Below are 12,554 nucleotides of genomic sequence, written 5' to 3'. Positions count from 1 at the left end.
CTGACATACTTTGGACATGTTGCAAGGAGAGACAGGTCTTTGGAGAGGGACATCATGCTGGGTAGAGTAGAGGGACAGCGTAGGAGGGCAAGACCCTCTATGAGGTGGATTGATTCAGTGACGGGGTAATCGGGATGGGTGTGTCAGAGACAGTGCGATTGGCACAGGACAGAGCAGGGTTTAGGGCTATTTTACATAGGGTCGCTATGAGTCGCAAGCGACTTGACGGCACATAACAACACAACAACAACCACCAGAAAAGAAGCAAAAAGAGATTGCAATATCCATCATGGTCAGAAATTCTTGTGTTAGCCAAACCAGGGCCCACTGGAGCATCAGCCATAGCAGCCAGTAGCAGAGAACCAGAGACCTGACATGAGACAGAAGTGACCTTGGTATTGTTTTGACACAAAATCAGAACTAAGAGTGGCCTTTTGCTCATATTTGTTGGAGAACTGTGGGGGAGAGCCATAAGGAGTGGCACCCACTTCCTAAACAACCTCTGGTAACTCTATGAACTTTGATAAATGTCAATACTTGTACAGGGACTTCAGGCCTTTTGTTCATAGGGTCACTATGAGTCATGCTCGACTCGAAGGCAATCAGCAACAACAACAAGAGCCTAGAGCCATGAGACTGAAGGCTGGAGTGCCAGTGAGCACATTTCAGTAGCTGCTCTGAGTAATTGCTTTCTCCTAATAACCTGAATTACATAGCCTTTGACTACCCTAATATGCCTCTATGTACTCTATGAGCTATTGCAATGGTGTTTAGCCCCAGTAAAGCAATATGATAAGAAGTTAGTAATGATTGAAGGGTCATAATAAATGAAAATAATCTTTGCTCCAAGGCATTTACAATCTAATGATAAAATTTTAGTTCATATAGAATAAATGAGGATGAAAAGAGAAAATAATACAGTTACCTAGAACTGTCATACTATATTACTTAAAGCTGCTGGCTTTGGTGCATTATCTAAAACATAGAAGCTGCTCAAATAGATGTTTATTGAAAGATAACAAAAAGTATCAAATGATCTACAACTAGTTTCGGACATGAAATAATCTACGTTTCAAACTATTCCTTATCTGATCTATCCTCACTTCTTCATTTCTAAGGGTACAAGAGTGCAAAGTTCCTGCCAGGTCATTATTGTCATGTTACTGATGATTCTCCTAAGCGGAAATCTCTTCCTTAGAGTTGTGCCTCAGCTATGACACTTGACATTTTATTTCTCACTATTAAAACCTTTGTGGAGCTTTGGTTTTAAGCCGCTGTGCTGCCAACTGAACCACATGCTGTCCGAATCCACTAGCAGCAATTCAGGAGCAAATTGGGCAATTTCCTCTCCTGGGATTTCCTTCCTCTGAAAACCAATGGGAGGGAAAGTTCTGAGTCAGTTCAGAGTAGAAGGCAATGAGCAACAGTGGGTAAGCATTTGCCTTGGCAACCCAAACGCATGTGGTTCTAATCCACAGGAAAACGATGGGTCATTGTCTCCAGAGCCATTTACTGTTTCTGAAACCCCGGGTGAAGGTCAGCTACGAATTAACTAGACAGAAAACAACAACATTAAATACTTTAGGAGCAGGTTTTTATCTTCTCCTTCAAAGCATAAAGCTGTCAGGTGCAATCTGACTCAGCCTTTGTATTTCCAAAGTGTATTCAGTATGAGAAAAAAAAAGCAAAGAAAATATATTTGTCTAACAGATAGGACACTGGTCTACAGCATTAACTTCAAAGGATGCAATTCCTGCTATTGCCCCCCACTCTCTTTTGAAGATTTTTAGCACGGAATCCACAACTGCGTTCCAGCCTGCATGCCCCAGGCTGACGTCACAGCCCAGCCCTTGAACTACTAATCCCACAATGCCGCGCGCGGGGGGGCGGGCTCTCCGGGAGATTGGCGAGCGGAGGAGGCGGTTCCTTCCGGCGAGAGGGCCGCGGAAGCGAGCACTTGGGGTGCTTTTTGCGATTGCTTAGTGGGTTGGGCGGGCCGTATCTGGGAGGGGTCTTTGAGGGAGCCCCAGGCTCCCCCGCCCGCTGAAGAGATGGATGAGGACGGGCTTCCTCTCATGGGGTCGGGCATAGACCTGACCAAGGTTGGTAAAAGATGGAGTTGAACTTCTGGAGTCCGGGGAGGAGGTCGAGGAAGGGACGCCCAGTTCCCGGAGAGACGCCACCCCTGCAGGCTGCACCCTGTGCTTGGCCCCTTTTTCTGCTGTGCTCAGCAGGGAGACACCCCCCTTCCCATTTCACCAGGAATGGGGTCCCTGCTGTATGAGATGCTTTGACACAGTGACGTGGGCTCAGGATTGTCCGAGAAGATGAGATCGGCTCCCGATAGAGCAGGGTTCAAGAGCAGGGTTCCTAGGGTCGCTATGAGTCTTCCTGGACTCGAAAGTACCCAACAACAACAATAACATGAACTAATTAGGGATTTTATGTTTCTCTCATTCTTAGCCTTCCTAGTCACGTGTATGCCAGACCCTGGTCAGCTGACACTTCGGGGCGGCTTCACCCTCCTTAAGGGCCTGTTGGCTTCAGCCTCCCGTATTTTTATATGCGTTTGAGTTGCTTTTACCTTCCAAAAAATATGTTTCTGAGTCCAGGATGGATCCTCAAACTTTTCTGCATCCTCTTTCGTCTTCGGAAACCCCACCTCACGATAGAGACACACAGATGGATTGATGGTTTTCAATCCTTTTAAGAAATTCAATGTCAACACAGCAAGAAGCCCTGTAATGATGCCTCTCTGTCTTAGGGATCGCACGATGTACGTTCTGCTTGTACAAATTATGTTTATTTTTACATAACACAGGTGCCAGCTATTCAACAGAAAAGAACGGTGGCATTTCTAAACCAGTTTGTGGTGCACACAGTTCAGTTCCTCAACCACTTTTCTACAGTTTGTGAGGAGGTAGGTCCTGTCATGTTGGTTTGCAGATTCGCCTAAAAATGACTACATTTTTTTGAAGATGACAAATAAGAGTTTAAAAAGAATCAGTCCTGTGGCTTCTTGTCACTCAATTCTATGAACACTCCTTAAACCCTCTTTGCTTTCATAAACTTCATCTTGTAGGGTGCCTTTCTAAAGGTTGAATTGACTGAATAAAAAGCGGTAAGCCTTTTTCTCTTATTACACTAGAATCAGATGAAATATCTGGCAAGGGTTTACCCCTTGTTATTAGGAAGGAATATACATTCCATCTCTATACACTTTATCACAAGAACAAAAAATAATCAGGCAAACACTCCTAACAGGTTTATCAAGATGGTGGAAGCAGGGATAACCCCTCACCTTTGTTGAGCCTACTAGTTTTCAAAGCCTGCAGAGTGATTTCTCTTTGAAAACGAGAGCCCAGATTAACAATAATCATCTCTTAATCTTCTAATTGTCTTATTGGATGGCACAGGATAGGACAGGGTTCAGATCTGTTGTTCATAGGGTTTCTCTGAGTTTTACTCCAGTTTAGGACATCTGATAACAACGGAGCTCCTCTCAATGACATCTAATGACAACAGTGTCTACTAATTGCTTTCATGCCCTCTGCTTCAGGGTTTTCCACATCCACTGCCCTCAGTTATTCACCCACCGCTTTGGCTGTGTCACTACTTCCTAGTTCTACTTTCTCCCACCATAAGATAAAGTTTATTGACCAGAAGCTCTTTAAGTTCATAGATAATAACCGAGTCAATTCTAAGTCATATTGTACCGTTCACAATTTAGATGCTTGGATAATATTTCAGTTACGGACTGTTTTTGTAAAATACATTGAAAGTAGTTAAAATTGTTTACCAGGCATTTACTAGGGAGCTCTGGTAGCCTTGTAAGAAGCTCCATTGCAATCCCACAGGCACGTGAATCAAATCCACCAGCTGTTCTGATGGAGGGATGGCCATTCCCTTGCCATGTAGTTAACTTCCTCTAAATATCTGCTGGAGAGGTCAGCTATGGGTCGGTTCTAACTTGACCTCACACAACAAACAGTAACAGGCGTTTGCTAAGTGCTATACATGATAACCATTACAGCCCTGCCACTGAGAGAAAGAAGTTCATATAAGCCAAGTTTATATAGAGGCAGAAACTGAGATATAGGGAGGTTTCTGGCGGTTAGAATCCAACAGTGGCTCTGAGGGAGATAAATGGACATTCTCTTCTGTGCCATGTCTAGTCTTGAAAGCCCAGTGGAGGGTCATCTATGTGTGAGTTCTGACTCACCAGCCGCGAGACAGCGAAACTTGCCTTTATTCTCAGCTAGAATCTGTTAGAGCTGGCGTTTCATCTTGTCTGTTGAAGAGCTCAAAACACCTAATTACTCTGTTACATTACTCCTTCTCATCTGAAAGTTATTTGCATCATTTTTAAATGAGAGTACAGTGATTTTTTTATATTTATTTCAGAATTGTTTTTTTTAATTGTGATTTGAGTGAGTTTTACAAAGCCTGTTGGTTTTTCGTGCACAACTTGGGCCAAAACATTAATTACAATGACTGATTATCTATTCATTCCATAATATTAACCTCTGTCTAACATTCTTTGGACATGTTGTAAGGAGGGACCAGTCCTTGGAGAGGGACATCATGTTTGGTAGAGTGGAGGGACAGTGCAGGAGGGGAAGGCCCTCTATGAGGTTGATTGATTCAGTGACTGGGGTAATTAGGAGGGGTGTATCGGAGACGGTGTGATTGGCACAGCACAGAGCAGAGTTTAGGGCTGTTGTACATAGGGTTGCTATGAGTCACAAGTGACTTGACAGCACATAACAACAACAATAATTTATTATCTGCATATTACATTTCTGTTTTGCTCCCTGGTCCTTCTAACTGAACTAAAATGATTTGTATGTAAATCTTTGACATGAGGTGTTTGTTTTTTTTGCTGTGCTATGTACATCTGAAGTAATGCTTTTTGAGATGATGAATTTCAAAGATCTGTGTAATCAAATGATACTTCTGATGGAGGTTCAGCTATAAGACAGTTCTGACCTGATAGCAGTGAGCTTGCATCTCTAGTGGCCCTCTATAGGAGGGAGTGCAAGTTCTCTGGCTCGCGAGGGTAACACTGAGTAGACACAAAAACTCGTCATGAGTAAAAGGTTGAAGATACTGTCTAAACAGCACTAACGTGCTTTCCTGACACTGGCTTCTATCATGCTTAGAGTTCTGGACTCCTAATCTTTTTCTCTTAGTCTAAATGTTTTTTTCTAAAAGTCTTCAGAGAAAAATGATGATAATTCTCACATGAACTAAACATATCTGTAATACTTAATTTTGGCATAGAGTATTTAAGCCAGCCATTAGACTTAATCCTCTACAAATAATGTTTTGATTAAAACTTTTGTTTGCCACCATCTTTTACAACCTCTGGGCTTAAATGTCACATAAAATTTAATAAAACATTGATTGCTTTTCTTTTTGGCTGATAGGACCAGTACAACCAGGGGTATATAGAAAAAAAAATTCATTGTTTCTCTTATAGAGAACTTGATGCTCTTCTAGAGAATTTGACACATAAACTGGAATAACCTTTACTTTCTTATCCATATTTCTTCTTTTTTATCCTTTTCACTTTGATAAAGCGTTTGACCTTAGAAATATTGTTACTATTTGTCACTGAGTTGGAACTGACTCATAACTGACCATCCAGTCTGTTTTGAGAGGCAGTAAATTACACAAGAAGAGATTTTCCACCCTTTTCCTGCAGCCTTGGAAATAGATGGGTATTGAATAAGAATTTCTCTGCTAATTTCAGGTACCTTGTGATTTTGCTTATTGATTTCTTGTAGGGATGCTGGATGTGTTAAATAGTGATTTTCAAAGGTAATATGCAACTTTCTGGTACAGTCATGCTGGGTATTCCCTCCATCTTCTTTTGGGGCTTTCTAGGTCATTCAGTATATTGCCCATAGCATCTTTCAGTATTGCAACTTGAGGCTTAAATTTGTTTTTTCAGTTCTCTGAGCTTGGGAAATGCAGAGCAAGTTTTCTTCTTTTTATTCTCTAATTCCAGCTCTCTGAACATTCCATCCCGAGCTTCCCTTTCAAATCTTCTGTTCAGCTATTTTATTTAGACATGCTTTCCTTCTCTTTTGGCTTCTCAGTGCTCCAGTGCAATGGATGTCTTCTGACATCCATTTTTATTTTTTTTTTCTCCTCTGTTTTTGTAGTGATTTTTTGCTTTCTTTGTGGATGACATCCTTGGTATCATCCCACAACTCATCTGGTCTTCGATCATTGGGGTTCAGTGCCTCCAACCTATTTCTAAGATGAACTTGAAATTCAGATGGAATTGATTCAAGATCATATCTTGGTTCCTGTGGACTTACTTTAATTTTGTTCTGTCTTGATTTGAAATTGCATAGGATTGTGAAGAGATTGAGATAGTTAACAGTTTTAGTTTGCTTGGCTCCACAATCAACACTCTTGGTAACAGCAGCCAGGAAATCAAGAGACGAATTGCATTGGGAAAGTCGGCTGTGAGGGACCTCTCAAGAGTACTGAAGAGCGACGATGTCAGGCTGGAGACTAAGGTGAGCTTGATCCGGGCTATAGTCTTTGCAATTACGTGCTATGCATCAGAGAGTTGGACAGTGACTAGGGATGATAGAGAATTGATGCCTTTGAGCTTTGGTGCTGGAGAAGAGTGTTGAATATACCATGGACTGCTGGGAGAACAAACAGGTTTGTCCTGGAGAAGGTGAAGCCGGAATGCTCCTTGGAGTCAAGGATTCTGAAGCTTCGTCTGACATACTTTGGGCATGTTGCAAGGAGGGACTGGTCCTTGGAGAGGGACATCATGTTTGGCAGAGTGGAGGGGCGGCGAAGGAGAGGAAGACCTTCGATGAGATGGATCGATTCTGTGACTGGAGTGGTGGAATAAGTGCGTTTGAGATGGCTAGGTTGACACAGGATAGAACAGGGTTTAGAGCTATTGTACATAGATAGGGTCGCTATGAGTCTCAAACGACTTGATGGCACATAACAATAACAATGTATTTTAGAAATGAACCTCAGTAGCCTACAAAGTGAGCCAGATTTGTCTTTCATTAACAATGGCTCTTGAAAAAGTATATATTCATGCATTTTGTAAAAGTAATTATGTGAGAACCAGCTCAAAAATTTATGCTGAATTTGAACAGTAGACCCATTTGCAATCTACTGAAACCAAATGAATGATTTTTAATGCATAAAATAAAATGTGTAGGAATGTAGAAGAACTAATTAAATATCTTTATCAAATGGTGATTGTTATCAGCAGTTGACTTGGAACCACACATAGCTGACCCTCCAGCAGGTTTTCCGAGTCTGTGCAGAGATTGCCCTTTGCCCACGAAGCAGTGGTGGAAATTAAAAGATGAATTGCATTGGGAAAGTCTGCTGTCAGAGACCTCTCCAAAGTACTGAAGAGCAACGATATCAGTCTGGAGAGCAAAGGTGTGCCTAATCAGGCCATAGTCTTTGCAATTACTTGCTATGCATCAGAAAGCTGTACAATGACTAGGGAAGATAGGAGAATTGATGCCTTTGAGCTGTGGTGCTGGAGAAGAGTATTGAATAGAACATGGACTGGCAGAAGAACAAAAAGGTTCATCCTAGAGAGAGTGAGACCAGGCTGCTCCTTGGAGGCAAGGATTCTGAGGCTTTGTCTTACAGACTTTGGACATGTTGCAAGGCGGGATCAATCCTTGGAGAGGGACGTCATGCTTGGGAGGGTGGAGGGAGTGCGAGAGAGGAAGACCCTTGAATTTGGTGACCAGGGTAATGGGGGTAGGTGTGTCAGAAACAGTAAGGTTGGCACAAGATAGAACAGGGTTTAGGGCTGTTGCACATAAGGTTGCTATGAATCGCAGGTGTCTCGATGGCACATAACAACAGTGTTTTAATGATTTCAAATAAACAACATCTATGTCAGGACATTACTATGATCAGAAAATTATGATTCTTACTGTCCATTTAGCACAGTAGCATCTTAGCCTTAATAAGAAGCTGCTGCTGTTGTGTATCATCAAGTCAGAAGCAACTCAGAGCCGACCTTGCAGTGGGTTTCCAAGGTGATAAATCACACAGGAAAAGATTGTCCATCTTTCTTCCTCAAAGAAGCTTGTGGATTCGAACCATATGCTTTTTCAGTTGGCCATGCAACTCTTTATCACTAAGCCACCAGCACTCCCTAGTGAGAAGCAGATGGGTCATTTATAGGCTTTTAAAAAAAAAGTCTGTGTAAGCAGAACCCAGGAATTTTCTATCATGTTTCAATGATATTTTTTTTCTTAAATTCTAAATCAATGACTTAAGGATCATAGGAATAGAATAGATGCCTTTGAGTTGTGGTGCTGGAAAAAGTATTGAATATACTGTTGAGAACAAACAGGTTCATCCTAGAGAGGGTGGAATCAGACTGCTCCTTAGAGGCAAGGATTCTGAGGCTTCATCTGACATACTTTGGTCATGGCACAAGGAGGGACCAGTCCTTGGAGAGGGACACGCTTGGGAGAATGGAGGGACAGTGCAACAGAGGAAGCTCTTGATGAGATGGATTGATTCTGTCACTAGGGTAATGGGGTAGGTGTGTCAGAGACAATAAGATTGGCACAGGATAGAGCAGGTTTCAAGGTGGTTGTACATAGGGTCGCTATGAGTCGCAAGCAACTCGATGGCACATAACAACAACAACAACAACAAAATCTGATGGTGGATATTCTGGAGTTACAATGTTTGAATTGTTATTATTTAATTTATATGATAATATAGTTTTCTTATCTTTAAAATTGACGCTTGTTATTGTTGGGTCCCTTCGAGCCAAGTACACCCTTAGCAGCCCTATTAACAACGAATCTGAACTCTGTCCTGTCTGTGCCATTCTCACAGTCTCTGATACACTTGAGCCCTTTGCTGCAGTCACTGTGTCAGTCCATCTGATTGAGGGGCTTCTCTTTCACTGACCCTCCCCCTTTCCAAGTATGATGTCTCTCTCCAAGAAGAAACCTTTCCAAGCAGCATGCTCCAGATGTGACATGCATTAGTTCATTCTTACGTAAAGTAAATGCTCAAATGTTTCAGTATTTGGTTTTGCCTTTTCTTTATATTTTAAGCAAATGAATTTAGGCGTTTTAAAACTCAAGTTATAAATTGCCACTTGACAATTTACTATAGGATTTCTTCAATTACCAAGCTTTGCTAATGAATTATAAGACTGATTAAATTTTCCAACACTTAATCCCCTTGGTTTTCAGTAATACTCCTATCACTTAGAGAGATATTCAGCTGCCTTATGTTTTATAAACTTATTTTTTAAGTTTATATAACTGTTCTGTGAACAAATCCTGGATGGCAGGGTTAAACAGTGTGTTCAGTTTGCATGTCCTTAAAGCTAGATCTTGGTGTTTTATTTCTAAGTTATAGCTTTGTAGATAACAAGATACTCATCTAAAAAAAAAACCAAAACCAAAAATTGTGCTTTGAAGGAGCACTAACTACTCTGGGTTTTTTCACTTTTTCCCTATCTAAATATTGGCCAAATGGCTATTTCTCAGGGTGTTAAAGTTCTGTTTATGAGTTAGTCAAGATCTTGATAATATCCCAGAAAGCAGTCAGAATGTAGTGGGTCTGCCAGCTCTTACTGGCCAACTGTTCCTTGGACTGTGTTATTGCATATAATAATGTTTAGGATTACAGCTTTTCAATAAATTTTCTTATGGCTATTTTATAATGTCATTTTGATTTGTGTATGTGTGTACATCTATAAATGAGAGATTATTTAATTGTTCAGAGTGACTGGAGCACGATCGGCTCTTCATTCTGGTTTCTCTTGGATGGTAGCTTGCTTCCTTTTGCTTTTTCAGGACTCAGAAATTTTTTTGTCTTTTGTTTCCAACATGAGTTATTCATCTTCCAATTCCATCCTTTTCACTTTTCAAACTTTTTAATTTTGATCATTATATATGCTTATGTGTTTAATTTTTTCCCCTACAAACATTTTGGCCTATACAGTTGCAAATTACCCCTTTCTCATCCCCTCACCCAAGTCTCTTTGTCAGTGTCCTGTGCTAATTTTTTCTCTTTTACAGTAACTTGTGGAAAGAAACTATCAATTGTTAAAAGAAATACCTTCTAGAAGGAGAGAACAGTTGACAAACAATGGTCAGTCGCATTTACAGAGGCAGATACTGTCCCAGGCCATCTTTGACTCATTTTTATTCTTTTTCTTTTTTTGATGAATAATTCCTTCATTCTTGCACTAATAATTATTACATTCCTGTTAAGTACTAAGTTTTGTTCTGGGCACTGGGATACAGAAAAGACTTCCCTTGTAAAGTTTACATTTAGATTTTAGTGATTGTTTACTATTTTGATAGGAGTTTGAAAAGACTGAAAACTTAACCAATGACTACAATTTAAAAAAAATAACCAAGCATGCTAAAGCAGATACTTGAACACTTGAGTTCTAGTTCATACTTAAGTAAATTATAGACTAGTACTTTGGAAAAATACAAATCCGTAAATTACATTTATTTATTTTCACAGAAGTTCTTGTTGTTCTTTTAATAGATTATTTCAATCAAATATTATAATTTTTATACTTCATATTTATTTTTTAGAAACTGGCAGACCTTTCTCTTCGAATCCAACAAATTGAAACAACTCTCAATATTTTAGATGCAAAGGTTTGTATTCTTGAATAATTTATCAACTTTTTCATCAGTCTTAACTTTAATTATGTTTGAAAATGAATTCAGTGTCCTCTACATCCATGTGGTGGTACAATGTTGTTTTTCAATTTCTTATAAAGCAAATAATATTTACTATGAATCATTACCTGAACCTATTCAAATATACAAAGTTATCAATGATTTCATTTTGCTTGGATCATCAGTCAACACCCTTGGTCCAGGTGATCAGGAGGTCACTAGACAATACTGCATTGGTCAAGTCCTCTTTCAAGGAACTCTTCAAAATTCTGAAGAGACCTGATGTCAGTTTGAAGAATAGGGCCATGAATCAGGCCATGGTGTTTTCAGTCACTCGCTATGCATCTGAGAGCTGGACAGTGAATGAGGATGGCAGAAGAAGAGTTGATGCCTATGGTTTGAAGTGTTGGAGAAGAGTACTCACTATCTCATGGACTGCGAAGAGAACAAACAGCTATGCCTTAGAAAAAGTGCAACCAGAGTACTCTTTGGTAGTAGGGATAATGAGGCTTCATCTCTCATACTCTGGATATGTTGTTAGAGAGGCTATTCCTGGGAAAGGGGCATCATGCGAGGAAAAGTCAGCAAAGAGAGGAAGACCCCCACAGAGATGAACTGACACTATGACAGTAACATTGGGCTCAAGTGTGTGAGAGATGATGAGAATGGCACAACACAGGACAGAGTTCAGATCTTTTATTCATAGGATCGCTATGAGTTATACTTGATTCAATACCACCTAACAACATTCAAATATAGACATGTGCACATAGCTCATTGCAGCACTAATTGCAGCCAAAGAGTAGAAACTACCTAAATGACCATCAGTAAATAGATGGATAAACAAATGCATTGGGAAAGTCAGAGAGCTCTCCAAAGTACTGAGGAACAATGATGTCTGAAGACAAACGTGCACCTGATCCAGACCATGTTTTTGTTGTTGTTGATTGCTATTGAGTTGAGCATGACTCACAGCGACTCTATGAACAAAAGGCCTTTCTATAACTATCGACATTTATCAAAGTTCATGAAATTTCCAGAGGCATGTTGTTTAGGAAGCAAATGCTACTCCTGATGCAAGCCATAGACTTTGCAGTTACTTGCTATACATCAGAAAGCTGGACAATAACTAGGGATGACTGAAGGAGAATTGATGCCTTTGAGCTTTGGTGCTGGAGAAAAGCATTGATTATACTGTGGACTATTAGGAAAACAATCAGGTTCATCCTAGGGAGGGTGTGACTAGGCTGCTCATTGGAGGCAAAGATTCTGAAGCTTCGTCTGACAGACTTTGGACATGTTACAATGAGGGACCAGTCCTTGGAGAAGGATGTCATGCTTGGGAGGGTGGAGGGGCAAGAGAGGAAGCCCCTTGAGGAGATGAATTGATTAAGTGACTGGGGAAATGGAGGTAGATATGTCAGAGACAATAAGATTGGCACAGGATAGAGCTGGGTTTAGGGCTGTTGTAGGGTTGCTATGAGTTGCAGGTGACTTGATGGCACATAATAATAACAACACATACCATCGAATATTAATCTGCCAAGAAGAGAAATAGTTCTGCTCCATTCTGTAACATAGAGAACCTGAAAACATGTTGAGTGAAATAAATCACAAAAGGACAAATATTGTGTGATCTTGCTTGTATAGGCAAACATATAAAGACCAAGGTCCATTTATTGATGGCTATGGAGGGCCACAAAGGGAGGAAAAGGAATTATTTGTGGAGTTAAGAGTTTCTCTTACAGGAGATGGAAAAACTTGGCATCTGATAATATTGATGATTGAACAATATGATGAAAGAAATGCCACTGAATTATACTTGTGAAAAATGTAAAAATGCCAATATATACTTACCATCCA

General features: G+C 40.3%; 1 protein-coding gene across 1 annotated transcript in view; it reads left to right on the top strand.

Moving 5' to 3' along the window:
• The first annotated feature begins 1,901 nt into the window (after positions 1–1,901).
• CCDC53 (coiled-coil domain containing 53) overlaps positions 1,902–12,554 on the top strand; it is a 72,344-nt gene continuing 61,691 nt past the window's right edge. The window contains exons 1-3 of the mRNA XM_006888540.1: positions 1,902–2,102; positions 2,822–2,920; positions 10,602–10,667. Of these exons, the coding sequence (XP_006888602.1) occupies positions 2,052–2,102; positions 2,822–2,920; positions 10,602–10,667 (216 nt within the window). The 5' untranslated portion in view covers positions 1,902–2,051. The remainder of the gene's footprint in view (positions 2,103–2,821; positions 2,921–10,601; positions 10,668–12,554) is intronic.

The sequence above is a fragment of the Elephantulus edwardii genome, unplaced genomic scaffold (assembly GCF_000299155.1).
Source record: "Elephantulus edwardii isolate Elephantulus edwardi_28Jun2011 unplaced genomic scaffold, EleEdw1.0 scaffold00068, whole genome shotgun sequence".
Classification (NCBI taxonomy): Eukaryota; Metazoa; Chordata; class Mammalia; order Macroscelidea; family Macroscelididae; genus Elephantulus; species Elephantulus edwardii.
Note: the sequence above shows the minus strand (reverse complement) of the source record. Positions and strands in the feature narration are given on the sequence as shown.